At 37.9% G+C, this 26,391-nt stretch overlaps 1 protein-coding gene across 22 annotated transcripts; it reads right to left on the bottom strand.

The window, feature by feature from the left end:
• Positions 1 to 1,245: 1,245 nt before the first annotated feature.
• LOC139211632 (trichohyalin) lies at positions 1,246 to 26,391 on the bottom strand. 22 transcript variants are annotated; one of them, XM_070841940.1, is made up of 47 exons: positions 26,031 to 26,391; positions 23,995 to 24,186; positions 23,818 to 23,901; positions 23,624 to 23,728; positions 23,378 to 23,533; positions 23,025 to 23,168; positions 22,741 to 22,884; positions 22,299 to 22,442; positions 22,085 to 22,204; positions 21,776 to 21,895; positions 21,596 to 21,640; positions 21,463 to 21,510; positions 21,351 to 21,377; positions 19,829 to 19,987; positions 18,218 to 19,735; positions 16,931 to 16,990; positions 16,630 to 16,749; positions 16,090 to 16,359; positions 15,970 to 16,029; positions 11,818 to 15,879; positions 11,592 to 11,687; positions 10,918 to 11,013; positions 10,452 to 10,502; positions 10,194 to 10,256; positions 9,707 to 9,748; positions 9,543 to 9,590; positions 9,394 to 9,462; positions 9,243 to 9,290; positions 9,098 to 9,145; positions 8,972 to 9,013; positions 8,814 to 8,882; positions 8,648 to 8,698; positions 8,372 to 8,422; positions 8,178 to 8,222; positions 7,761 to 7,805; positions 7,498 to 7,527; positions 7,380 to 7,418; positions 6,872 to 6,916; positions 6,650 to 6,691; positions 5,600 to 5,647; positions 5,369 to 5,410; positions 4,727 to 4,777; positions 4,413 to 4,457; positions 4,281 to 4,322; positions 4,131 to 4,175; positions 3,992 to 4,027; positions 1,246 to 3,855 (listed from the first exon to the last, which is right to left on the bottom strand). In XM_070841940.1, exons 1-47 carry the CDS (start codon positions 26,038 to 26,040, stop codon positions 3,770 to 3,772), a joined length of 9,003 nt encoding a protein of 3,000 aa, XP_070698041.1. In that variant the 5' UTR covers positions 26,041 to 26,391; the 3' UTR covers positions 1,246 to 3,769. The 22 variants fall into 22 exon arrangements, with proteins under 22 accessions (XP_070698041.1, XP_070698035.1, XP_070698036.1 ...); XM_070841934.1 differs by having other exon boundaries at positions 11,818 to 13,287; positions 13,339 to 16,359; XM_070841935.1 differs by having other exon boundaries at positions 11,818 to 12,873; positions 12,931 to 16,359; positions 26,031 to 26,390.

The following is a 26,391-nucleotide window of genomic DNA, read 5'->3' as shown; positions in this document are numbered from 1 at the left end:
AGTGGCCATTCTTCTCATCTCAACGCACAGGCTGCCAAGTTTTTGGCCACCTGTGAATAGCATGGAACACAAAGAAACTGTGGTAACTGGAGTGGAACTCATTTGGCTGTTGCCTACTGAATTAATGTCAATTAAAATCTGTCTTTATGCTCCAGTTATAGTATGCCAGAAATTGCCTCTGCTCTCACAAAACCAGGCAAAATCATTTGCATAAGTATTTAGGGTGGAAACAGTTAAAAGACAAGTTCAGGCGAGTTTATGTCACAATATTCACAGCAGCACATTGACGCTGAAAAGGGAGCTTATCGTATTCCATGTTGGAGAAACAGTGAGAGATAAAAGTTCAGTGTATCTTCTTCTGTCCTCTGTGGGCTTCCCAGGAGAGCAGCAGGAGGTTCTTCTTTGTGTGAAATCTGTGTCAATAGTGAAAACTGACCTGCGGTAACCCTCCTACAGCCTCATGAGGGAAAGACCCTACCGTCTACTGAAAATTAGTTTGACTTGCTATTTGGAGCATGGAGGAGAGGTTTCATGCTATGATAACACAAATATCACACATGTTGGCTTTAATATTTTTTAGGCTTATGTTAGAATTTAGCTGATGAATAAATGTTAAATATTTAGATTGAGATTTAACATGTAACACTTTTTCACATTTAGATATATTGTTAACAATGACATATAACACATTTCTGTTGCAAATGTAAGTAAAATGAGCTGAATGCGATAAAAGTGAGCTTCAATAAATATTCAATATGAGCTCGAAAATTGTAACTTTTTCACATTTGGTGTCTGATATATATATCCGATATATACAGTGTGTGTGTGTATATATATAGGGTGAACAACACTGCTCACATTTTGAAGTTGTCATAATCTGCTCATTAGGTAATGACCATCATAAATGATAAAGGTAATGATAGAGATAATTCCCTTATCTGAGGTGAGAAACCCACTCCCACATGAAAAAGTGTGCAAGACTGATGTCACTGAAAATGTAAACAACTGATACACAACCGAAACCAAGGAGTAAATCTTTGTACTTTTCATGACCAATTGTATCAGGGATTTTTTTGTTTTGGTCAGCGCTAAAATCATCATGTACTTACAGTAGGTTTAACACTGACAGCTGAGACTAACTGCTGAAAACAAAATACTGCCTTCATCATTTCTATTGGATTTCTCTCTGTCGTGTTAGAAATGTTGTGGTTGGCAGTTTTAGAGAGATACAAGACTTACAAAAGAAACGGTTGCATTGCTAGGTTTTAATGTCAAGTTATTACTATTCACAAGCATAAGTAAGATGTAAGTGACAAATGATACATGATGTGATTTAAACTGCAGTTAAAGAGCAGTTTCAGTAGTAATGCTTCAGGGATTAAACTTTTCTTTTCTGTTTATTTAACTATTTACAATGAGGTTATTTTAAGTATGAATGGTTAGTACTTGTGCTTACACCACGTTAACAACACCATTGAGAGACAAATGCCAGTTATTGGTATCAAATACCCTGATTCATAGGTTCAAGTATTTAGTGTTGTCATTCTCAAAGTTGGGAAAAAATATCACAAAACAGGAGAGGATAAAACAAACACGAACACGCCATGCACGTTTCTTTCAAAGACATTCAGACAAACATACAGTGCTTTGATCACTGAGATACTTAAAAATGTAGATATTGCACATGTTTACTGGTTAAAGTGAGTCTTCAGATACTTCAGTTAACAAATATTGATCTTCTTTACTCAAATCCAAATCTGAAAACAGTCGTTGTGGGAACGAAACTCCTGCAACTTTATCAGTGATAGTGAAGCATCACCATAAAGCTCCAGCTCTTATATTACAGTTACTGGACTCTGAGGGTGTTATGCTACATCTATGGACTAATAAAGAGTCTATTTCTATTAGTTTAATAAAAAAGATAAGTGGATTTACTTTTCAGTAGACTCGGGATTAGCGCCACAAGCTGTAATAACTGACATCTATGCAGCATATGGAGCGAAATGTAAAGCGCCATATGTAAACAACAGCTGGTGTAAAGCTGAGAAATAATGCACCAGTTTACATCTGAGGTCTGCTCAAACACGCGACGCCCTCTGCAGCAACTGAGAGCGTAATCCCATTTAGATATGGTTAGCAAATATAGTCAGAGACATAAATGTTAACCTCAACATCACCACGTTAACGACAACGTTCAGGTTGTCAGACACATCTGGAGAGGAGCCGATTCTTGCGGCTCTCTCGTCGTCATCTGTCATACTATCATCAGAGATTTCAAATGCATGACTGGATTTCATTTTTGTATTCAAAATCAATCTGAAATCATGTGAGCCACACTGCACCTCACATGCACAGGATATTCATAAACTGTAATATGAATCCTGTCACCGCTGGTATCAGCACAGTTAATGAGACATTATAATATGAGATATGCATTAATATCATGTTTAAAAAAACAAAAAATATATAAAACTTGGAACAATTGTCCTAGTTTTCTGCCACTTTCTGATTCATAAGAACCTGTTCAAAAGGTTCAGTGTGTTTTTGGTCTATCAAGGAGTCGCAGCAGTCGTCCCTTTTGACTGACGACAAATTAATCACAATTAATGTGCTCAACTGTTCCAGCTTGCAAAACATCTAGTGAAAGAAAAGACTCGCCCTTTCATTGACGAAAACAAGTAGCATCAAATTCAAATGAGCGAGTAGCTGAAAAAAAAGTTTCCAACATGTTGTTCCATTGTAGTATAAATCTGATCCTTGATGGTAGAAAAAGTAAATATGGACTCAAACCCCATTTTGACAGTGCAGTCAATGCAATGCGTGTTTTGAGCGCTATTGTCAAAATGAGGAGCTGGTGCACATGTCCACATGGTACAGTTTAATAAGACTTTAAAGGTAGTGTTTCATCTGTATGTTTGGGAGCTCTCATTTACAGTGCATGGTCATTCCTTTTGACACAAAACAAGGAGACAGAAACAGAAAAAAACTTTCATTAATGCTTTGATTTGCATTAATTTGTTTGTACCCATTAGGGAAAAACAGAAGAATATATCTGAGAAAATAAAATAAAATAAAATAAATAATAAAATAAAGAATTATGGAATTATGTACAAACACTATAAAAGGCCCATTTGTTGATTCAATGGCCTTAAAGGCAGGATAAGTTGCCGTCTACAATACAATGAAGAAAAGAAGTTAAAAATGAAATAGGTGGCTGAGCATAAAAAGTACATGTATGTATGATAAAAATAAAAAGTTTGTATGAAAACAGTACAAACCACTTTTCAAGTAAATGTCTGCCTTGAATTAGCAATTGTGGCCATTTTTGTACCCTGTCAACAGAACAGTTGAACATCTTTTCCACAATGTTCCTTCTTTAAAAATGCACCATCATATTTATTTGCATGTGTTGCTGTGAGGATCTAAACGAACGATCCACAAAGGTAAAATACTATATTGTTCCATTTAAATATTCTCATATTATCCACCTTTCAAAAACACACACAAAAGAAAAATCAAAAAATGGAAAGGAATGACACTGGCTGCATGTGTTTGGTACGAGAGCTCAACCAAATCTGGAAATAAAACAAAAGTCGGTCCATCACATTAAAATCACCCATCATCCTCTGCTGTCCAGGCTTTTCTCCTGAACACCAACAGTGAACAGCAGGCTGCGTTTCAGCAGCACAGCGCAGGGGCGTGACGTGACCTTGTCATTATCAGTAAATTGACTAAATTGTAAGCCTCAGACTTGATTCAGACTGAAGCTTCATATGTGCAGCGGTGAGAAGGCGTAGAATGGAAACTGGGCCTCATCCTCGTCCACAAAGAAACACTGGAAGTAGGGCAGCTCATCTGCGGACGCAGTCACAGGACATTATTATAAATCACAGTATGATGAGCTCCTCTCTGGCATCCAGAGAGAGGACTGCCTGCATCAACTTGTGTGCTTGTGTGATATTTCGGTGATGAGAAGGGAATTTGCACTTACCTTCCATAAGAAAGCTGTCTGATACAGAAGGCTCTGCTATTAAACAGGGAACATGATGTTAACCATAAATCAATAAACAGAAACTATAGCACTGCAACAATACAGTGTTATAATGAATTACAACTCCACTAAACATTACCTTTTACTTTCTCCTCCTTGGCAACTTTCTTCTCAGAAGATTTTTCTACAAAAGAAAAGAGATTTTGTGTGTGTGTGTGTGTAAATAAAGTAAAGCTCCAGCAATGTATCTTGAGCACTCAGAATTTCGTTGCTTAAGAAACAATTATACCTTTCTTTGCAGGCTCCTGTATCTCTTTAAGAACTCTGTCCTCTGTAAACAGCAACAAAAGATCAATAACTATTATTAGTCTATTATTAGTGTAACTAACTTCTGGTGTTCAATGCTGATTGCACACTGTACCTTTAGCTTTCTCTTCTTTGGCTGCCTTCTTCTCAGCTGGTTTTTCTAAAAATAAACAGACATGAATAAGTAAACGTTTGTTTATGTCCACGGGTAATTCAGGTCTAGTGTACAGTAGTAGGTGTCCTGTAAAGTACTGTGACAGTGGCTTCCCCAGAAATTTCTCATGGGGGTGGCAGGATGATGCCACTGAAAATGTCAATTGTCAAAGTACTCCTTTAAGAGCTCCATCCTCTGCAGTAAATCAAGGTTTCCATAAATGTATGTGTATTGATGTAACAAATGTAACAAATGCTCCTCAAGGCTGGTTGTACCTTTCTTTGTTGCAGTGGGTTTGACCTTTTCTTTTAAAATCTCAGGCTCTGCTTCACAAATATGAAACAAACACAAGGAGGCAAGAGACGGACAATTACAACATTGTTTCATTGCCATACACATACAAAAAGTTTCAGAATTGTTGCCTCATTTTATTCCTCAGTGAAAGAAAGTCTTTCTTGCTTGTGTAAGCCAGTGCATGTGCATGTTTTACTGGTTTTAGGAGGCCAAGTCCTCTTCGAGTTGTTAAAACTTCTAGCATGCATGTTCAGTGCCAAACTGTAAAATATTCCTAAACTATCTATACACTTATGGTCTATAAGCCTGAGATTTATAGACAAATGCCCATACAGTGCTATTCTGTACACTAATGTCTATAAATCTAAGATTTTCCTGTTGAATAATAACATGCCAATAAATCATAATTCTTTCTATTGGGGATATAAAGACATGTTCATATTGAGCAGGAAAATATTCTCAGGTTTAAGCAGTAGCAGGTAAAAATAGCTGTCTCCCCTCTGTATAACCCAGTGCATACAGATTGCAGTGGCCTTCATGTTGTAATCAGATTACATGTTGTACTCAGATTACCACTGCTGGCCACATGAAGTCCTGCCTCTACTTAAGCACCACAAATGTACCTTTCTTCATACGAACTGGTTTGGTCTTTTCCCTAGAAATGGCTGTGTCATCAGGAAGAAAAGGCAATTGAAAAAACATACAGTTCTTTTATTTTTGGAAGCATTTTTGGTGATAGACTTGCAGAATATATGATTAATAATACTCCAAATGCATTACCAAATTTCATTATAAACTAATCTAAATAATGGTGATATGAAAAATGATAGTTGTCATTGTACCAAACACTGTACCTTTCTTCACTGCAGCAACTTTTTCCTTTTCCTTAGGAGTCTCCGCTTCTGTAAAAGGAAAAGTAAGATCAGACGTCGCCAATCAGGACACAAAACGTAAGCGTCAAAACGTAAGCCAACAATTCATATTGCGGCTTGAGCCACGTCATCACCACAACAAACCTGGATTTCTAAAAGCTTAGAGCAGCTTACGTAGCATGTGGAACCTACAGTTAGAAAGCTGTGATAAGTGTTAAAAAGTCCATCAGCGTTGACAAAGAAACACTGTTGATTTGTGTTGTTCCCATCAACAGCTGGTTTGGGCTTTTCTGGAAAATACACAAGTGTGCTTTCACTTTTGTATTTTCATAAACAACTTTTCACAGCTTTTATCTTCCTCTCCAGCTTTTTATCATCTCCTCACATGTAAAATGGACATGTGATGCTATTTCCTCATCATACACAGAGTAAATTAAGATTTATCTTAGACAATCACACAGCTAGAGTTAGTTTGGCCTCTTTTGAAGCTTCTGGTTCCATGTAACGCCCATTTCATATTCACTACATGTCGTGTATGTCTTTATTTTGCCTAAACAGAGGTTGTATGCGGGGAAATCTTCCACTCATCTTCCAGCAGAGGACTGGAAGTGTCCAGATATGTTCCTCACATTTTAACAGTTACAACACATTGTTAATGTTTGGTGGTTCAGATAACCTTTGCTTTGGAATCTCAGCTCTTTATTGTCCATGTTGTAGAAGATGAGAGGTAATAAAAGCTTGATGATCTACCAACTACGCCTCTCTAAACATACAGTATTCCTGAGGATCACTGCATAGAAACAGCTGTGTGCCAACTGAGATAATTCATCCTCCATTTACCATGCATGCTGTTCTCTACAATGATTTATTGTTAATCTCATTGGCAAAATGCTTGTTTCCCTTGTCAGCAATCCAATCAGAGCTGAGAGCTCAGAGAATACAATGACCTACATTTAGTGACCACATCACTGAAATCACAATCCCACACTGGTTATATGGACTGCTGCTTCTGCTGAAGCACCACTAATGTACCTTTCTTCACATGGACTGGTTTGGCCTTTTTTCTCAACAATGCTGGGCCATCAGGGAGGAAATGCAATTAATTAATGTATATTTGTGACAATGTTTGCCATATAATTAGAGCGCATTACAGGAAAATGACCCCACTGATAAACATTTTTGCATTAAAAATCAAAAGGTTTATGGATTTATTACCAAACGTGACATTGTGAGATGTAAATGTTGTTTCTGTACCTTTTGTAGCAGCTTGTTTGACTTTGTCCTCTGGTATTTTGGGCTCTGAGTAAATAAGAATGTAAAAGTTTATTGATAACAAATAGCTTTGTTGTTATCTGGTGTGACAGTTGCTTCAGTAATACTACAGTAGTATAATATATACTCTGGCTGCCAGGTTACTGGGTAAATCTAGCTAAAACTGTTGCAATATAAATGTATAACTCAGTACAATATAGCACCACAAACCAGTAACACCTCTCTAAAACAGCTTCAACAAAAACTAAACATTATAACCTTCTTGAAAGGAGGATTCATTTCAGGACTGTTGTATTACATTCGATCTAATACACTGGCAATGGAATGTAGACGATAACCATATTTGTTGTAAGTTACAGTCCCAGAAAATCATCTGCAGGCAGATGACAGCGGCAGACTACTTGGAAAACAGTTATTTTCAACAGTTTTCAACGTGTGACTTTTCACAACTGAAAAACAAATATACAATATTATGTCTTTGAATATTCACCTTTCTTTTCACGAGCTGCCTCTTTTGTGACCTCAGCTGCTGAGCATAACACAAATTGATTTCAGTCGTTGTGTTAAGGAGCTTATCGCCAAATAATGATGGATTATATCTGCATTACCTTTTTTGGCAACTGGCTTGGCCTCAGGTTCTAAAGACAAAGAAGAAAACAAAAGTTTATAAGTTTATAAATTAAAGCTGATAAGTGAAGATGAAACAAGTGACTGAACTGTCTAATGAAATGCTATCACATTTCTTGAAGATGTGGTTGAGATGTGTGCTATGGAGCATGAGAAACTCGTCCAAACGTCTTCCTTGTATGTTACAGGTTAGAGGACTATATTCTACGGAATATTAAAGACATAAAGCACAACTAATCAGCACCTTTCACTGAGGTTTTCGTCTTTGCCTTTTCTTTCACAGCAGCTTCTACATAAAAAGAGACAAGGTTAGAGACACAATAAATCTATTTGAAGAGCTACAAGCCTGGGCGGCTTTTCGTGCCAGTACGTTGTAGCTTTAAGCTTAAATAAAACATGTCATCTCCGCTGTGTGAAAAACATGCATATCCAAAATATCAAGTCCTCTAAGTCTTTTTAGATAATGAAAATTCATTTTTGATATTATCCGGTGGGGCTTAAAAAAAGTGCAAAGGCTAAAACACATTTGTCAGCTCATAGCAAAGCACGTCGATGTTATAGCTGAGTTTGATCTGAGTCGTTTTCATGTGGCAGTAAAGCATTTAGTCTGGATGAGCATTTCATCAGCAGCCACATACAGAAACACATATCTGCCATATACCTTTCTTCTTTTCAGCAGGTTTGGGTTTTGCTTTGATAACAGGTGCTGAAATACATGATCCTATTAATGCTAATGTACACAGTAAGGCAAGATACCACAAAGAAAGTATTGTGACAGAACTGCAGTCTCATTGCAAATAAAAGAGAGACAATACATTGTGAAATAAATGAAAAACAAAACTAAGAAAAATGTACCTTTTTTGGGCGCAGCTGACTCGGCCTTCTTCTCCTTGAGAATCTCAGCTTCTAAAGCAAATAGTAACAACAAATGTATCCATCAGCCCGGCCTTTTCCAGCACTTTGCGTCCGTGCTACTGTGGCTTATTTACAACTGATGCAGTTTATTTGTGCACTTACGAGTCCTTGAACATAATTCAAGCTTCCATAATAAAGACTATTTAAGAGACAGACTGTCAAAATGAGTACATAATATTAAAAAAAGGAAAAAGTAATAGTAGAATTTAATGGTACCTTTTCTTGATGGTGCTGGTTTTCTTTCTTTCTCTTTTGGAGCTACAGGCACTATGGAAGAAAGAATATCAGAGGAAAATGGTACAGAAGATGGATGATAGATGAAATGGAAAATACCATCGTGGTGAGCATAAAAACTATTTGCCATGTAAACAAAAAAATTTACCTTTCTTCAGTGGCACAACTTTGACCTTCTCCTTTGTTAGTGAGACATTTTTGTGTGATACTTCTGCCTCTGTGAAAAAACAAGCAAACAAACAAATGAGTAGGAAAATGAATAGCTTCATTATTTAAACATGAACATGTAGATTAGAGTCCCCTCACCTTTCACTACTGGGGCAGGTTTTGTCTTGAGTGGAGCAGGTTCTACATAAAGAGATTTTAAATTTGTTATTCCATATAATAAGATCACACTTTGGAATGATGAAGTTAAATTGAGAAAGGTCTTACCTCTCTTTGTTAGCACTGGTCTGACCTTTGGTTTCGAAACCTCAGCTGCTAAAGAAAACATGTTACATGATGTTCAATATGCAGAACCAAAACACCTTGATGTGGTGAACATTTTGATCTTTAAAATATTTCAAATGAGCTGGACCTGTCTTTGCAGGGACTGCTTTGACTTTCTCTTTTAGCACTTTAACTTCTGAAGAAGAAAAACAAACACAAAACAGAGTTATGCTTGGACTCAACTCGCCAAAACATGGACGATTTTACAACTAAAAAACATATAAAACACAGAAAACTACCTTTTTTCATAGGCACTATTCTGACTCTCTCTCTCACCAGAGAGGCATTTTTGGGAGCACCTTCTTGTTCTGGTGGCAGAAATGTAATTGCAGTTCAGGATGCAGTTAGATATTTTATGCATGTTACAGTATAACAGCATCACTCTTACCTTTTTTCAAGATGACTGGTTTGGCCTTTTCTTTAGGAGCAACAGCTTCTGTGTGTCAAAAACACAATGTTTTATTTCCTTTGTGACAATTAATCAGTTTGCTCTCTGGTGGTGAAAACATGATCATGAAGCTGTAACTTATAAACTAATAAAGTGTGTGTTACCTTTCTTAACAGGAGCTGCTTTGGCCTTTTCCTTTGGAACATCTGTATCACAAAATGAGGCACAAAATCAGTGTAGCTTTGACATTTGATTAGTTAATTTTAAAGTTTACATTGAAAACATTTGCAATGTAAGCTGCTGTTACATCGCCACATTGCTGGAATCCCTGCAATCAATGCATGAAAAATCTAAAATTGTTTTCATTGGAGTATTTTTAGTGGGTTTATGGAATGTGTTGAATAGTATTACTTGGGTGAAATGTAAACAGTGTTTAGGTAAAACTACTGTAGCTTAAACTAATGCATTCACACAGCTCTGCTATGAATCCTCCTTTCATGAGTGAACTGTTTTATAGGTTTTGATGCAACTTCTTTTATATAAATAGAGTTTTTATAGTAAGTTGTTGATGTTAGTATTTCTAATGTTAGACCTTTTTTGATATTCCTCTCTGAGTGACATGGCCCTACAAGAGGTGACTCTTTGCATTACCTGGTTTTACAGGTTTAATTTTTTCCTTTGGTTCCTTCTTGGGCTCCTTGGGAGCTGCCACTGCTGGGAAATTATGACATGAAAAAGCCATTATCTAAGTATAAATAAAGATCAGTGTTTGTCATGTGTTCTATGCATAAAAAGGCAATGTCAACTGACAAGATATTTAATTATGGAGTTACAAAAAAATCTGATTACATTTATTTTTACAAATGGACTAACTCCTGACACAAAAAAATAATAAAAGCATCCTCATACCTTTCTTTGCAGGTTCAGGTTTGGCTTTCACCTTAGGAACTTCAGGAACCTCTATTAATGGAGAATATTCAAACATACAATTAAGTAGCTCATCTGAGCTTCTTATTAAATCAATCTACCTGCAGAACTGGACCATCACATTGCGTTAGGCAACATGTAATGGCAGCAAACACTTCACTCAATCAGTCACTTGATGTGTAAGCCGTATACATATCGTGTTGAAGTGCCTTGAACATCTTTATTACATTATTGAAGTCATTATTGAAATATAAAGCAGGGCTTAATGAGATCCCTGCTTTAAATGTAGTATTATTATTAGAGCAATACTTTAGTTTTAAATGCTGGATGATTCCTTTGATTCCTGATATCATAAAGATTCAGTGATCGTCTCTTGCTTACAATCTCTCACAGTGTAGTTTAAAGTTCACATACAGTGTTATTACACTGAGCATGGTCTGTTACTCACCTGTTTTTGTAACATTCATCTGTTCCTTCTTCAGGACAGGGATTATCTGCTTTTTCACTGCTTTCAGCACCTTTGCTGCCCTCTTTGGTACATCAGCTGAAATTAACAGCCGATAGATTATGCTCCAATGTCAGTGTCATGCTGTTTTATTTCATTTTACACAGCATTGTATTGCTGTCAGCATTGTAAGTCTGACTTGTCTGAGTGAATGACATATGTGTTTGTAACCTTGTATGTGTTTGTACAGATGTGAAAAAGTAAAACACTGTGGACTGGAGGATCTATTATCTAGGCTCTTTTCTCTTTTTCTTTAGGGGGAGTGGGGATGTATCCACAGAATTACCAAAAACACATGACTTCCATATAGAAATCATGACATCACTCTTGTTCCTAATTTTAAAATCACGTCTTTAAAATAACTTTTACACAACTGAGTCAACCATTGGATTGTTTGCTTTGCTGTGCACTGGGGTACAATGGAGTCTTGTCGCTTTTTGTTTAAAGCCACTTGAACAAGTAGCCATTACTCAAATTTTCAGATGAGATTTTTGTTTTGTTTTGTTTCATTTAAACAGCTGGGGGTAAGCTGAGGATAACAGCGAAACTCGTCAAACACTGACCACATGGATAAAATGTTTCCCTGAGCTGCTCTTTTACATACTGTATTGTCTCACCTGCTTTTGTAACATTAAGATGTTCCTTCTTCAGGACAGACACAACCTCTGTTTTGACTGTTTTAATCTTCCTCACAGCCTTTTTGGGTTTAGTGTCTGAAATAAAGAGGAAAAGCTGGTTATACAGAGGAAAGAGCTGCTAGTATGGCTGCATTGTTAACAAATCAGGTACAAATAGATGGATCGTCATACTGTAACTGCTAAAGCATAGCATTTCTGACCATACCTGTCTTAGCCTCTCTCTTCTTGACAAGTTCTTTATCTTTGGGGGTCCTCTTGACGTCTTTCTCCTCTTTGGAAGGCTTTGTTGGTTCTGCTTCTTTGGGAACCTCCTTGACTTCGACCTTCACCTTGGTGGGTTTCTCTTGGTCTTGTTCTTTAGAGGGTTTCTTTGCCAGTGCCATTTCTTTAGCTGGTTGTTTCTTCTCTTTGGAGTCTTTTTCTGGTTCTTCTTTTGGAGGCTTTATTACTTCTTTCTCTTCTCTAGAAGGCTTTTTAACTTCTTTAGCTTCCTTAGCTGGCTTTTCTGGTTCCTTCTCTTCTTTGACCTGCCTTTTGACCTCTTTTACCTCTTCAGGCTTTGTTGGTTCTTTCTCTTTTTTGGGAGGTTTTTCCTCCAAAGAAGGCTTCTTCAGGTCTATTTGCTTCTTTATTATAGGCTTCATAACAATCTTTTCCTCCACTGACGGTACCTTCTCTTCTTTCTCCTTGGAAGGCTTTACTCCTTTCTTCTCCTTGGTGGGCTTCTTAACCTCTTTTTCTTTTGTGGGTTTCTTAATTTCTTTCTCCTCCTTAGGTGGCTCTCGTTCTTCCTTCTCCTCCTTAGAGGGCTTCTTCACTTCTTTCCTTTCCTTAGTAGGCTTCTTTACTTCTTTCAGTTCTCCAAGCTTCACCTCCTTCTCTAGTTTCTCCTCATGAGGCTTTTTCAATTCTCTCTCTTCCTTAGATGGTTTCAAGTCTTTCTCTTCTTTGGGTAGTTTCTTCTCTTCTCTCTGATCTTTGAGGGGTTTCTTTACTTCTTTGTCTTCTTTCAGAGGCTTCTTGACTTCTCTCTTCTTCTCTTCTTTGGAAGGTTTCATGTCTTCTTTATCCTCTTTAGGAGGTTGCTTAACTTCTGCATCTTCTTTAAGTGGTTTCTTAACTTCTGCCTCTTCTTTGGATGGTTTCTTGATTAATTTCTCTTCTTTGTGAGGTTTCCTGGCTTCCCTTTCTTCTTTAATTGGTTTCTTAACTTCTTTCTCTTCTTTTGGGGGTTTCTTTTCTTCTTTCTCTTCTTTTAGAGGTTTCTTGACTTCTTTTTCTTCTTTGGGTGGTTTCTTTTCTTTCTCTTCTTTTAGAGGTTTCTTGACTTCTTTTTCTTCTTTGGGTGGTTTCTTGACTTCTTTCTCTTCTTTTAGAGGTTGCCTGACTTTTTCTTCTGTGGGAGGTTTCTTTACTTCTGCTTCTTCTTTGGATGGTTTCTTGACTTCTTTCTCTTCTTTTGGAGGTTTCTTGACTTCTTTCTCTTCTTTTAGAGGCTTCTTGACCTCTTTTTCTTCTTTGGGTGGTTTCTTGACTTCTTTCTTTTCTTTTAGATGTTTCCTGACTTCTTTTTCTTTTCTGGATGGTTTCTTGACTTCTTTTTCTTCTTTGGATGGTTTCTTGACCTCTTTCTCTTCTTTGGATGTTTTTTTGACTTCTTTCTCTTCTTTTGGGGGTTTCTTGACTTCTTTCTCTTCTTTGGGAGGTGTCTTTTCTTCTTTTAGAGGTTTCTTGACTTCTTTTTCTTCTTTGGATGGTTTCTTGACTTCTTTCTCTTCTTTGGGAGGTGTCTTTTCTTCTTTTAGAGGTTTCTTGACTTCTTTCTCTTCTTTGGGTGGTTTCTTGACTTCTGCCTCTTCTTGGGAAGGTTTGCTGACCTCTTTCTCTTCTTTGGGAGGTTTCTTTTCTTCTTTCTCTTCTTTGAGAGGTTTCCTGACTTTAGCCTCTTCTTTGGGAGGTTTCTTGTCTTCTTTCTCTTCTTTGAATGGTTTCCTTGGTTTTTTGACTTCTTTCTCTTCTTTGGGAGGTTTCTTTTCTTCTTTTAGAGGTTTCTTGACTTCTTTTTCTTCTTTGGATGATTTCTTGACTTCTTTCTCTTCTTTGGGTGGTTTCTTGACCTCTGCCTCTTCTTGGGAAGGTTTGCTGACCTCTTTCTCTTCTTTGGGAGGTTTCTTTTCTTCTTTCTCTTCTTTGAGAGGTTTCCTGACTTTAGCCTCTTCTTTGGGAGGTTTCTTGTCTTCTTTCTCTTCTTTGAATGGTTTCCTTGGTTTTTTGACTTCTTTCTCTTCTTTGGGAGGTTTCTTTTCTTCTTTTAGAGGTTTCTTGACTTCTTTTTCTTCTTTGGATGATTTCTTGACTTCTTTCTCTTCTTTGGGTGGTTTCTTGACCTCTGCCTCTTCTTGGGAAGGTTTGCTGGCCTCTTTCTCTTCTTTGGGAGGTTTCTTTTCTTCTTTCTCTTCTTTGAGAGGTTTCCTGACTTTAGCCTCTTCTTTGGGAGGTTTCTTGTCTTCTTTCTCTTCTTTGAATGGTTTCCTTACTTCTTTCACTTCTTTTAGAGGTTTCTTTACCTCTTTTTCTTCTTTGGATGGTTTCTTGACTTCTTTTTCTTCTTTGGGTGGTTCCTTGGCTTCTTTTTCTTCTTTGGGAGGTTTCTTGACTTCTGCTTCTTCTTTGGATGGTTTCTTGAGTTCTTTCTCTTCTTTTGGGGGTTTCTTGGCTTCTTTCTCTTCTTTGGGAGGTTTCTTTCCTTCTTTCTCTTCTTTGAGAGGTTTCCTGACTTTAGCTTCTTCTTTGGATGGTTTCTTGACTTCTTTCTCTTCTTTTAGAGGTTTCTTTACTTCTTTTTCTTTTCTGGATGGTTTCTTGACTTCTTTTTCTTCTTTGGATGGTTTCTTGACTTCTTTCTCTTCTTTGGATGGTTTCTTGACCTCTACCTCTTCTTTGGGAGGTTTCTTTACTCTTGCTTCTTCTTTGGATGGTTTCTTGACTTCTTTCTCTTCTTTTGGGGGTTTCTTTGTTTCTTTTTCTTCTTTGGATGGTTTCTTGACCTCTACCTTTTCTTTGGGAGGTTTCTTTACTTTTGCTTCTTCTTTGGATGGTTTCTTGACTTCTTTCTCTTCTTTTGGAGGCTTCTTGACTTCTTTCTCTTCTTTGGGAGGTTTCCTGACTTCTGCTTCTTCTTTGGATGGTTGCTTGACTTCTTTTTCTTCTTTGGATGGTTTCTTGACCTCTACCTCTTCTTTGGGAGGTTTCTTTACTCTTGCTTCTTCTTTGGATGGTTTCTTGACTTCTTTCTCTTCTTTTGGGGGTTTCTTTGTTTCTTTTTCTTCTTTGGATGGTTTCTTGACCTCTACCTTTTCTTTGGGAGGTTTCTTTACTTTTGCTTCTTCTTTGGATGGTTTCTTGACTTCTTTCTCTTCTTTTGGAGGCTTCTTGACTTCTTTCTCTTCTTTGGGAGGTTTCCTGACTTCTGCTTCTTCTTTGGATGGTTGCTTGACTTCTTTTTCTTCTTTGGATGGTTTCTTGACCTCTACCTCTTCTTTGGGAGGTTTCTTTACTCTTGCTTCTTCTTTGGATGGTTTCTTGACTTCTTTCTCTTCTTTTGGAGGCTTCTTGACTTCTTTCTCTTCTTTGGGAGGTTTCCTGACTTCTGCTTCTTCTTTGGATGGTTGCTTGACCTCTTTTTCTTCTTTGGGCAGTTTCTTGACCTCTTTCTCTTCTTTGGGAGGCTTCTTGACTTCTGTCTTTTCTTTGGGTGGTTTTTTGACTTCTTTCTCCTCTTTTGGAGGTTTCTTTTCTTCTTTCTCTTCTTTTAGAGGTTTCTTGACTTCTTTCTCTTCTTTTAGAGGTTTCTTGACTTCTTTTTCTTCTTTGGATGGTTTTTTGACTTCTTTCTCTTCTTTTGGGGGTTTCTTGGCTTCTTTCTCTTCTTTGGATGGTTTCTTGACTTCTTTCTCTTCTTTGGGAGGTTTCCTGACTTCTGCTTCTGCTTTGGATGGTTTCTTGACCTCTTTTTCTCCTTTGGGCGGTTTCTTTACCTCTTTCTCTTCTTTGAGAGGCTTCTTGACTTCTGTCTTTTCTTTGGTTGGTTTCTTGACTTCTCTCTCTTCTTTGGGAGGCTTCTTGACCTCTTTCTCTTCTTTTGGAGGTTTCTTTTCTTCTTTCTCTTCTTTTAGAGGTTTCTTGACTTCTTTTTCTTCTTTGGGAGGTTTTTTGAGTTCTTTCTCTTCTTTTAGAGGTTTCTTGACTTCTTTTTCTTCTTTGGGAGGTTTCTTGACTTCTTTCTCTTCTTTTAGAGTTTTTTTGACTTCTTTTTCTTCTTTGGGTGGTTTCTTGACCTCTTTTTCTTCTTTGGGAGGTTTCTTGACTTCTGCTTCTTCTTTGGATGGTTTCTTCACTTCTTTTTCTTCTTTGGGAGGTTTCCTGACTTCTGTTTCTTCTTTGGATGGTTTCTTCTCTTCTTTCTCTTCTTTGGGAGGTTTCCTGACTTCTGCTTCTTCTTTGGATGGCTTCTTGACTTCTTTCTCTTCCTTTGGTGGCTTTTTGGCTTTTTCCTCCCTCTCTTCTTCTTTCTCTTCTTCATGTAGTTTCTTCGAGGGTTTAGTTACTGGTCTCCTCTCTTTAGGTTTTGCTATGTCTTTCTTCTCCTTAGAAGGCTTCTTTACTTCTGCCTCTTCCTCAAACTGTTTTTTTGCTTCTTTTTCATCTTTAGAAGGCTTTGGTTCTTCCCTCTTTTTAGGCTCTTCATCTTAAGGCAACCATGAAAGTGTCAGTTTTGTCAAGTTCTGTGAGATGTCCATAACAGATCTGTTTTTAATGTTGACCTATATTCACAGCACATGCTAATCATGCAAAAATATGCATGTGCAGTTAAACAAAATGATGTACGATGATGTATGTTCTGTCGTGGACATATTAATACTTTATACGTATACTTCACAAAATGCAACAGCCATATCTTTATTTTTGTACTTTTGAACAATAATTTTCGCTATATATACTGATTAAGCATAATTACCTTTGGGCTTTTGTGGTTTCTTCTCAAGGGGTTTTGCCTCCTCCTTTGGCCTTTCTTCCTTTAGCTTAATGGTTTCCTGAAGTTTGGCTTCCTTTTCTTTTTTCTCTTTCTTCTCAATGTCTGTGGCCAACCAACAATACATTTTCATAGACAAAATTATCAGGTGCTTGTGTGCATAGAGTACAATCTTCTTTACAGTACATTTTACCAAATCAGCGCATTTAATTAGAACATTGGGAAATATAAAATACATTTTGGGAGTAAGCAAAGTAAAGAAAGTGCGCAGTTTCAATTGTGTTACCTTTAAGAATGGCATCCTTAACTTCTTTAATAGCATGTCTTTCCTTTGCCTCTTTGAGAACTAAAGTATATCATACAGAAATATGTAAAAATATACAACACATGACAAGTCTGACCAGTAATTCACACCTGTAATATAGTCATCATGCTTGCATAAGCACTATAAGCACTACAGCACTAAAAACACTATGATCAAGAACAAACTAGTAGCTAGATGATGTTAAATTGAGTGACACTAACAATCAGACCTAAGTTACACTGCAGAGATGTAAAACAAAATTATAAAAATATCTAGTTATTTGGTAATCATGTTTCAATTATAGCCTACATAGTTCACCATAGAGAGAAGATAAAACAGTACATCAGAACCTTTTTTCCATGTCTTCATCCAGAAACCGGCCAATGTTTTTCTCAGCCTGTTAGCTCCCTCTAGCTGCCTTGCCTACAAATGGCACACTGCCAACACTGACTGGTTTATATAAAGCATGAACACTTAAGTTTACAATTTACACCTTAGAAAATAGATCTGTCTTTGCTGACTCATCAAAAAGAAAAGAGCATGAGGACGGTCCTGTATTAGTCTCAAGATCCTCTCTCCTTGCAGCTATTCACTCCTAAGTCCTAAGGATGCTTTTCTAATCTAAATAAAACTTGACTTGACTTTGCTCTGTCCACCTTTATTTGTGTTTCAGTTAAAACTATCTATCAAATCTGTTTGAAACACACCAACTTTTCCTAAAGTCAGATGAGAAAATCAATATCAATTTAGTCCCTGTGTTTGGCACTTATCTTGAGGTTTTTCCAACTCTAATTCTTGTGACACAGATAAGATGAAATGAGCCATGGTTGGAAATAAAAGAAAGAACTGGAGTTCCTTGTAAGTTTTGAGAATAGTCATACAAACAGCACAGGCACCGTGATCATTGTATACTTTACTTGCTAACAAAATATATGAAAAGAATTCTGTTGATACTCTGCTTGATGTTTAACGTGGTCACATGACAAATTAACAAGCACGTTAACAAAAAGCACTGAAATGAAAATATGAAACATGTTGCACCAGTCACTCAACAAACCTAAGGCCTAATAACGCTTGTCACGTCACAAAGCGTTCAATTTGTCCTTTGAAAACATGTTAAGAAGATGTAAAGATGATAAATATACACACTGTCATTTCACGGTATATTTATCATTATTAACACACTCACCGGTCGGACAGATTTTCATTACCTGATAATGAAAAAACATGATTAAAGAATGTGTGATGGTAATGGGAAGGGTTTTGTACCTTTCTCAAGTCTGCGGAGGTATTCAGCTCTGGATCCGGCTCGTCTGAGCCTCACAGAGGAAATGTGAACCTTCCTCTTTCGTTTAACATCAACTTTCCCACTTTCACTGTTGTTGTTGTTTTCATCGTGGTCGTCAATGACTTTGTCTTCGTCGTGTATGGGTGTTTCTTCTTCCTCCTCCTCATCAGACACAGGCACCACACTGGCATTAAGGAGTGTTTCGGCTGACAGGATTTTAAGATCAAGTTGCTGGACAGATGGTTCTTCATCTTTATCATCTTCATCTTTATCTTCATCACCCACCTCCACCTCAGTCTCCTCCTTTTCTCCTTCCTCCTCCTCCTCATCACTGTCCAAGTCTGAAGCTTGATCGTCCTGGTCAGTTTTCACAAACTCATCTTTGACATCAGTGTCAGTTATTTCTTTGCCTCTTTCTTCATCTACATGAGGATCTTCTTCAATTTTCTCCACATCTACCTCTTCTTCTGTTTTTGCCTCCTCCTCCTCCTCCTCCTCATCTTCCACCAAACCTTCTTCAGATTTGGTCTCTCTCTCCTCCTCTTCCTCCTTCTCCTTGTCTTCCACCAAAACATCTTCAGGTTTGGTCTCCTCTTCCTCCTCCTCCGGTTCCTCCTCCACCAGAACTTCTTCAGGTTTGGTCTCCTCCTCCTCCTCCTCCTCCTCCTCCGGTTCCTCCTCCACCAGAACTTCTTCAGGTTTGGTCTCCTCCTCCTCTTCTTCCTCCTTCTCATCTTCCACTGTCTCCTCCTCCTCTTCTGCATCTTCTTCTATTTTTGTTTCCTCCTCTTCCTCTTCTTCTACAAAAGTCTCTTCAGCTTTGGTCTCCTCCTCCTCCTCCTCCTCCTCCTCCTCCTCCTCCTCCTCCTCCTCCACCAGAACTTCTTCAGGTTTGGTCTCCTCCTCTTCTTCCTCCTTCTCATCTTCCACTGTCTCCTCCTCCTCTTCTGCATCTTCTTCTATTTTTGTTTCCTCCTCTTCCTCCTCCTCTACAAAAGTCTCTTCAGCTTTGGTCTCCTCCTCCTCCTCCTCCGTTTCTACCACATCTTCCTCTATTTTTGTCTCCTCCTCCTCTACCAAAACCTCTTCAGCTTTGGTCTCCTCTTCATCCTCCTCCTTGTCGTCGTCCTCCTCCTCCCCCTCCTCTACTACCTCTTCCTCTATTTTAGTTTCAGCTTTGGTCTCTTCCTCCTCCTCCTCCTCCTCCTCTTCCTCCTCTTCTATTTTTGTTTCAGCTTTGGTCTCCTCCTCTACCTCAACCACCTCCATGCTAATATCTCTCTCTTCTTGTTCTGCTTCGTCATCTTCTGTTTTTAATTCTTCCTCCTCTTTTTCGTCTTCCTCATCTTCTATCTCCGCCTCCGCCTCCTCCTCTTCCTTCATGTGTGCTGCATCCTCTTCCTCTGTCTTAATCTCCTCTTCCTCCTCCTCAGTATCAACCTCTGCCTCTTCGTCCAGTGATGGTTCATGTTCTGTTCCGTCAAGGTCGACATGTTTCACTAGTGATGTGACAGTAACAAATTTAGTGCCCGTTATTGATCTTGTACCTGACCTAACTACTGTGACAATTAAAGAGAAAACCGTTTTAATACCATCATCTTCCTCTGTCTCCTTCACATCTACTTCAGGGGCAGCTTCAGTGGGAGCTTCAGCCTCCTCCTCCTCCTCCTCCTCCGTCTTTGAGTCTGGAGCCTCACTTAACTCAGCAGCAGAAGCAGCTTCATCTTTTGCAGCACGCATGATCTCTGTAACTGTATCATCAACCCACGTGACCTGCCTTATCTGACTTTGACATCTTTTCCCATTTTTCATAGAAATGCAGTTTCAAAGTTGTTTTCAGGTACAAAAGGAATTTTGATGGGGTGAAATGGAAGAATGACAGCAACCGTTCATTAAATAGTAAACACCACATGCTGCAGTTATTGACTCTCCTCATTTGTGAATTATATCAATAAAACGAGTCACTGCTCTTGTCACATGTATCTCAATTTTTTTTAAAAAGGCACAATAATTTCCCATTTAGGAAACTTTAACTAAACTGCATTAGATTTCAGTTCAGAATTTCAGTTCTACTTTTATGTCTTGTAATTGCGATATTTGGTCTTTTATGGTCTTATATCTTGTGATTTCTCCATTATATGACAGGGTTACTCAATCTGTGAAAAATGTGAGAATCAACATCCCTTGTCTGTGACTCAGTCTACACAGAAAAGACTTTAGTTAGTTGGATCAATTAATTGTTGATTTTAGTTTTTTGATGGGATTTATTGAAAAAAAGAAAACTATTGAATATCACTAAACTTATTCTTATTCTTTCAAGATATTTGGGACAGTTTTTTGCTCCCATTGCCAATTCTCCAAAATATGACCACCTAAAATTACTATAATCGGTAATATATTGAAGGCAGCTCCTGACCGATGTGGTGTTTACTAGTGTGATTCCATGCAAAGATAAAATTCAACATTCAACACGAAAAACACTTGTCATCCAGTCAAACAATCCAGACACATACATTCATACATGCATACAGGAAATCAGAGAAGTTTAAATTGTTGAAGCCCAGGCAATCAGTCAGTTGTACAGAAGATGTTTGGACAATGCAGAAGGCAACAGATGAATACAGCTCCAAAGGACACATTAAAGACAATTTTCCATGCACAATTTTTCTTAAGAAATCTTTTTTTTAAACATACGACACAAAACATAATGACCAGAACAAAAACAACTTAATGACAAAACACATGAATGCAGACTTCAATGAAACAAACACTCAGTGTGATGAACAGAGGGAGAGATGCAGTCACCAAATCCACAACAACGTGTTTGCATATAAACATTTATTACACATATATACAGTGGTTATGATGCGTAATTGTTCATGCCAGACTTCAAGTGGAAAAGTTTGTTCAAACAAGATAGACATACACACATCATTTAATTTCTGACTTGATGTATTAAACTGAACATGACTTAGGGCAGACGTGAGACCGGTTCAAACAAAGAAAAACAAAAATGGGTGCATGAAAAGCCACTATTTGCTGGCAACACACACCATGCCTGACCAAAATGAACATTATTGTATATATTTGCAATATATGTAAGAGTTTTCTTACCTTTTTCCAAAGGTGGCAGAAATTCACCTACATTTCGATGATGAAAGTTAATTACCTAGACTTTGAACAAATAATTTTTTAGAGTTACAAGAAAACTATTGTTGTTACTTACCTTTCCTTTGTACTAAATTTATATCAGATGGGGAAACTACAGTTTCATCTAAAGAGAAGAAAAAGACATGTTATAATAGGTGCATCCTAGGTAGTGATATGCTTTTAGGTGCATTAAAAGTGAAAAGTGAAACCTTTCTCAGTTACTACATTCACAACTGGCGTGGCAACAGGTTCACCTAAAACAAAAGAAATAAATGTGCATGCATGAAGGTATATTTTCTTGTTTGTGTATTTTTCATCTTTCCTGGTCAATAGTATTGAAGAATTAGAGTTGGGATATTTTTGTATATAACAAATATAAATAAGCATACCTTGTTCACCAACAATCATGCTGGACATGTAGGCCAAGAACAAATCTTTCTTGTCTGTGAACTCCAACACAGCATCTTCAATAACTTTCATGGGGTCAACAGACACTTCAGGCATGATCCCTGAAATATCAGCACACCACCAAGTCAGTGAAGTTAAAGCTGCTGTTAAAATAATACAACTTCAATTTGTTTACACTGTCTTCCATTATAACACTCATTCATACTTTGTATGACTAAGCTCAGCACTGATATACTGTACCTGCAACAGTAATGTAAAGTATGATATGGAACTTATGTGTTAAAACAGACCTTGTTCGCCAATCAGCATTGTGGAGATGTAGCTCACAACCATGTTTGTCTGCTCTTTGGCGATTTCTGCTGTTGTCTTCAGAGCCGACATGGGGCTGAATCCCAGAGCGTGCTGGATATCTGATCAACAGAGGAGTCATGGCTGCAGTTAGCTACAGTGGAGCTAGAGGTATACATAGATTATAGAGGTTATGAACCAGGGCAGATACTGCACCTTTTATTGTGTCCAGTATTACATCCAAGATTACAGAGAGCACACCCTGGATGTATCCTGCTATTCCACTCACAAAGTCATTAGTAACACTGAAGGCATTTCTGCCAAGAACCACAGGGTCAATGAAGCTAACATCAGTAGTTCCTGAGAAGAAAAACATATATTCATGCCAATTCGCCAGTGAGTTACTTCATTCATCAAATTTCAGGTATTTTTTGTTATCTTAAAATTTGAAAAGGAAAAGCTATTAGCCAGAAATGATTAATTTCCACTACAAAAAAAGCACCGTTATACACCCATAATAGACACAAGCTAATAGTTATTGAGTAATAATGTTAATTTAGTATTTAATTTGGACAACCAATGAGACAAACAATACAGATATAATAACATTTAATGTAAATATTGCACCACAGACAATTCAAAGGTTAAAGTCAGGTACCTCTTATTGTTTTCAGCACTCCGTCTAAGATGGCGCAGAGCACGTCCTGGATGTAGCCCACTATTCCACTCACAGTGTCATTAGTAACACTGAACACATCTCTGCCAATTACCACAGGGTCCATGAAGCTAATATCTGTGGTTCCTGAGGAGAGCAAACAAACAACAAATACAAATACGAACGACAAATATGTGACATCAGTGCTGAATGATGTGTTAAATAATCATTTGAAGATGTTAGAAGGTCAGCAGATGAGAGAGGTGTTAAAGGAGGAGAGTGAATACCTTTTACTACATCCAGAATAGTGTCCAAAACAGCACAGAGCACACCCTGGATGTAACCCCCCACTCCACACATGAACTCATTAGTAACACTGAAGACACCTCTGCCTACGACCACAGGGTCAACGTAGCTAACGTCAATTTCACCTGAGAAAAACAAGGACATTCATGAGGGAATAATTAAAATATTAAGAATCAAACTAGTTAAGAGTTATTTACACACAGATTAATTGAATTAATCAAATTTTACACAGGGCAATATGGGTAATACGGTAATATGTTATTTGCTTGTGAATAAAAAGAGAAGGCAGTCAAATTCCTTAGCCAGAATGAGCATTAAAATATGGAATACATACCTTTATTTATGTCCCATAAAGTATCCAATACAGTATCCATAATAGCACACAGTGTGTCCCTGAAGGAGCCCACAGTTCCACTCATGAAGTCATTGGTTGAATGGAAAGCTTGTCTACCAATGACCACAGGGTCAACGTAGCTGAGGTAGAAGTTCCCTGTGGTTTGCGGGGGGGGTCATTAGAGTCAGTGTTACATTATAAGTATGCTAAAATACTTTTTGGCAGTAGATGAGTTTGTTTTCATACCTTCCTCATCTGAAAAGTAGCGAACAAACCCATCTTTTGCTTCCGATATTTCCTCCCCAGCGTACGTGGCCACAGACATGGGGTCACTTAAATCAGGTGCACATTCTACCAGGAATAAGAGTCAAACATTACATCACTGGTTTCATTTCTACTAAAAAAAAAGGTGTGGCATTTTTGCTATCTCTCTTATGTACCTTGAAACTTATTGAGCAGACTGGATACTTCATCAACAGCGTCGTTGACAGCTTGCACAGGGTCCGTAATGATTTGCTGAATGTCTGACAGGCATGACAGAAATAATTGCTTATTGTGCATGAATGATGATTGAAATTCTAAAAAAAAGACACATCAATTAGGTATTTGTGACGTACCAGGGACTGCTTTGTACTCCACAAAGTCAAACATCACCACTCCCACCACCAGCCAGGACAGGAGGGCTACCAGAGCAACCAGCAGCTCTGCAGACATTTTGAGTTTCCTGAGGAACCCCAGACCTTTGGACCCGAGGGAGCTTGTCTGTTGTGCCGCTGCTCCATTGGACCCACTGGCTGCGGAGGAGGCTCCTTTATGTGAAAAAACAAAAGTATACTGATTTCACTCTGAGACATCAAGACAGTAGTTATAGTCAAACTTTTGCTGCTTGGTCTAACTATATGAAATTGTTTGTTGTGTCCTTTTACAGTCAGTGATGTAAAAATGATTGGTATAATCCCCCCAGTTCTCATTGTAAGTAATGCTGTACAGGCATGCAGTTAAAGACTGATCACAATTTCAGAGAGGCTACAGTCTTACAGTAAACGTACTGGGAAAGTTATTTTTCACCCTGCTTCTTCAAGGCACATGTGGATGTGTGTGTGTGTGTGTGTGTGTGTGTGTGTGTGTGTGTGTGTGTGTGTGTACTCGAGCTGGATCAAAATATCAGCTGATACTAGATTACTGTAAATATATCAGCATCTGTAATGAGAGCAGAGAAATGCCAAAGATAGGTGTCTAAATTAGTCTGCCAGAGTGTTGACTTGTGTATTTTTTAAGTATAATAATCATATTAAAGGAATCCATATGAAAACAGTGCGGGCAATGTCAGCAAACAACCACCAAACTGTCATCGGGTTTTGATTCAAATGTTTCTGCACTCTGATTGGTGCACAGAAATGAATTAAAGACTCAGACCCAAGCAACTTCAGATCAGTGAGAAAAACAAGGTCATAAGCATAAAGCACAAGCTGTTCCAGCATGTGAGCATGCCGGTGCCAACATAAATACAAAGACAGAAGGTTTTAAGTATGTAGTCCAGTAATCGATAAACAATGATATATAACTAAATTGAAAAAATATAAAAAATATAAATGTATATCCACCATATCCACAGTGTTACCATTACTTTAATATGAATAACTACTATATGAACAACTTTAACGCAGGAGCATTGCTGAAGACAAACCTCGCTAGGAAATTACTGCGGCATGTTGGGAAAATAATGCCCTTCCCTTACCACCTTTCATGTGTCATCTTCTACTGCAGCTAAACCACGACAGGTGAAGGATATTTCCATAGTGATCAAAGGATTTAAACTTTACACGGTGGAGACAGTGTGTCTGACCTTTGTGTTAACTGACTCTGTGATGCATCAACATGTAAAATCATTTCCTTGTGCTGAGGTAATGGTAACGTGACTTAGATGAAACTGATTAATATTAATATTTGACATATGTAATACATGTATTATTCTCTTCTGCTGAGTACAGTGGAAAATTATGTGGAAAACTGACATCCTCGTCTTCATCAACCAATAGAGTGTGACTGTGTCAACACTGCTGCCCTTTCCGGTTTGGACCCAGTACCAAAGTGTTAGAGACACCTTCTAATTGTGAATTAACTCTGATTATGTCTGACTCGTGATTCACTTCCTCATAAACAAATGCTGCCTTATGAAAAACTCAAAAACAGACTTATTCAGGATGGAGAGCGAGTGTCACCACAAATGTGTGCTGATTGTTTTGGAAAACTACCTGTTATTGCTCAATATGTTCAAGCCCTTAAACTTCATCAGACAAAAGATTTAGTTATAAAATACCACTTATTTGAGCAGGTCAGATAAGAAGCTTATTTTCAAATGTTAAAAAAAAAAAAGAAAGTAGCTGGAAAATCAAAGGTCAGTGCCAGTGGCAGTCACGTCTGTCACAAGAGAGCAATACTAATACTCTGGATACATGATATCCTGTATTTATAGCAACCAAGTTTCAACACATTTTCCCAAGAGAGCGCACCTGATCAAAACATTGCTATTAATTTGTTACAGAGAATCTATTATTTAGGCTTTCTGTAATATAGTGAACAGTAAGTATAATTATTTCAGTATTATTAGTAAATGTTAATTTCAGTGCTGATGGAGGTGTAACAGTCCTACCTTCAGCCATGGTGATATGGAGACAATTTCAGGTATTATCCTCTGAGTTGGGGGCAAAGCCTCCTCATGCAGAAGTGAATGGAAAACCTCAACCTCAGAATTAATCCAGTCAGCTTCCACCTCAGTTAAAAAAATGTCCAAGTTATTCAATTATTCCATTTCCGCTCGGTGATCACAGGCTTGTTTCCTGACCAATGTACTCCACAGGTTGAGCTTCTCCAAGATAAAAAAAAAAAAACAGGAAAATCAAACCTAAACTGTAGGTTGAGGAATTTGGTGCTGCCAGAGCAGCAGCATTACAGAGGGGAGTCTGGGGACGGTGGGGCAAAGGAAAGCAACGCAGGGGAAGGAAAGAGCCAAG

The sequence above is a fragment of the Pempheris klunzingeri genome, chromosome 13 (genome assembly GCF_042242105.1).
Source record: "Pempheris klunzingeri isolate RE-2024b chromosome 13, fPemKlu1.hap1, whole genome shotgun sequence".
In the NCBI taxonomy this organism is placed as follows: domain Eukaryota; kingdom Metazoa; phylum Chordata; class Actinopteri; order Acropomatiformes; family Pempheridae; genus Pempheris; species Pempheris klunzingeri.
Note: the sequence above shows the minus strand (reverse complement) of the source record. Positions and strands in the feature narration are given on the sequence as shown.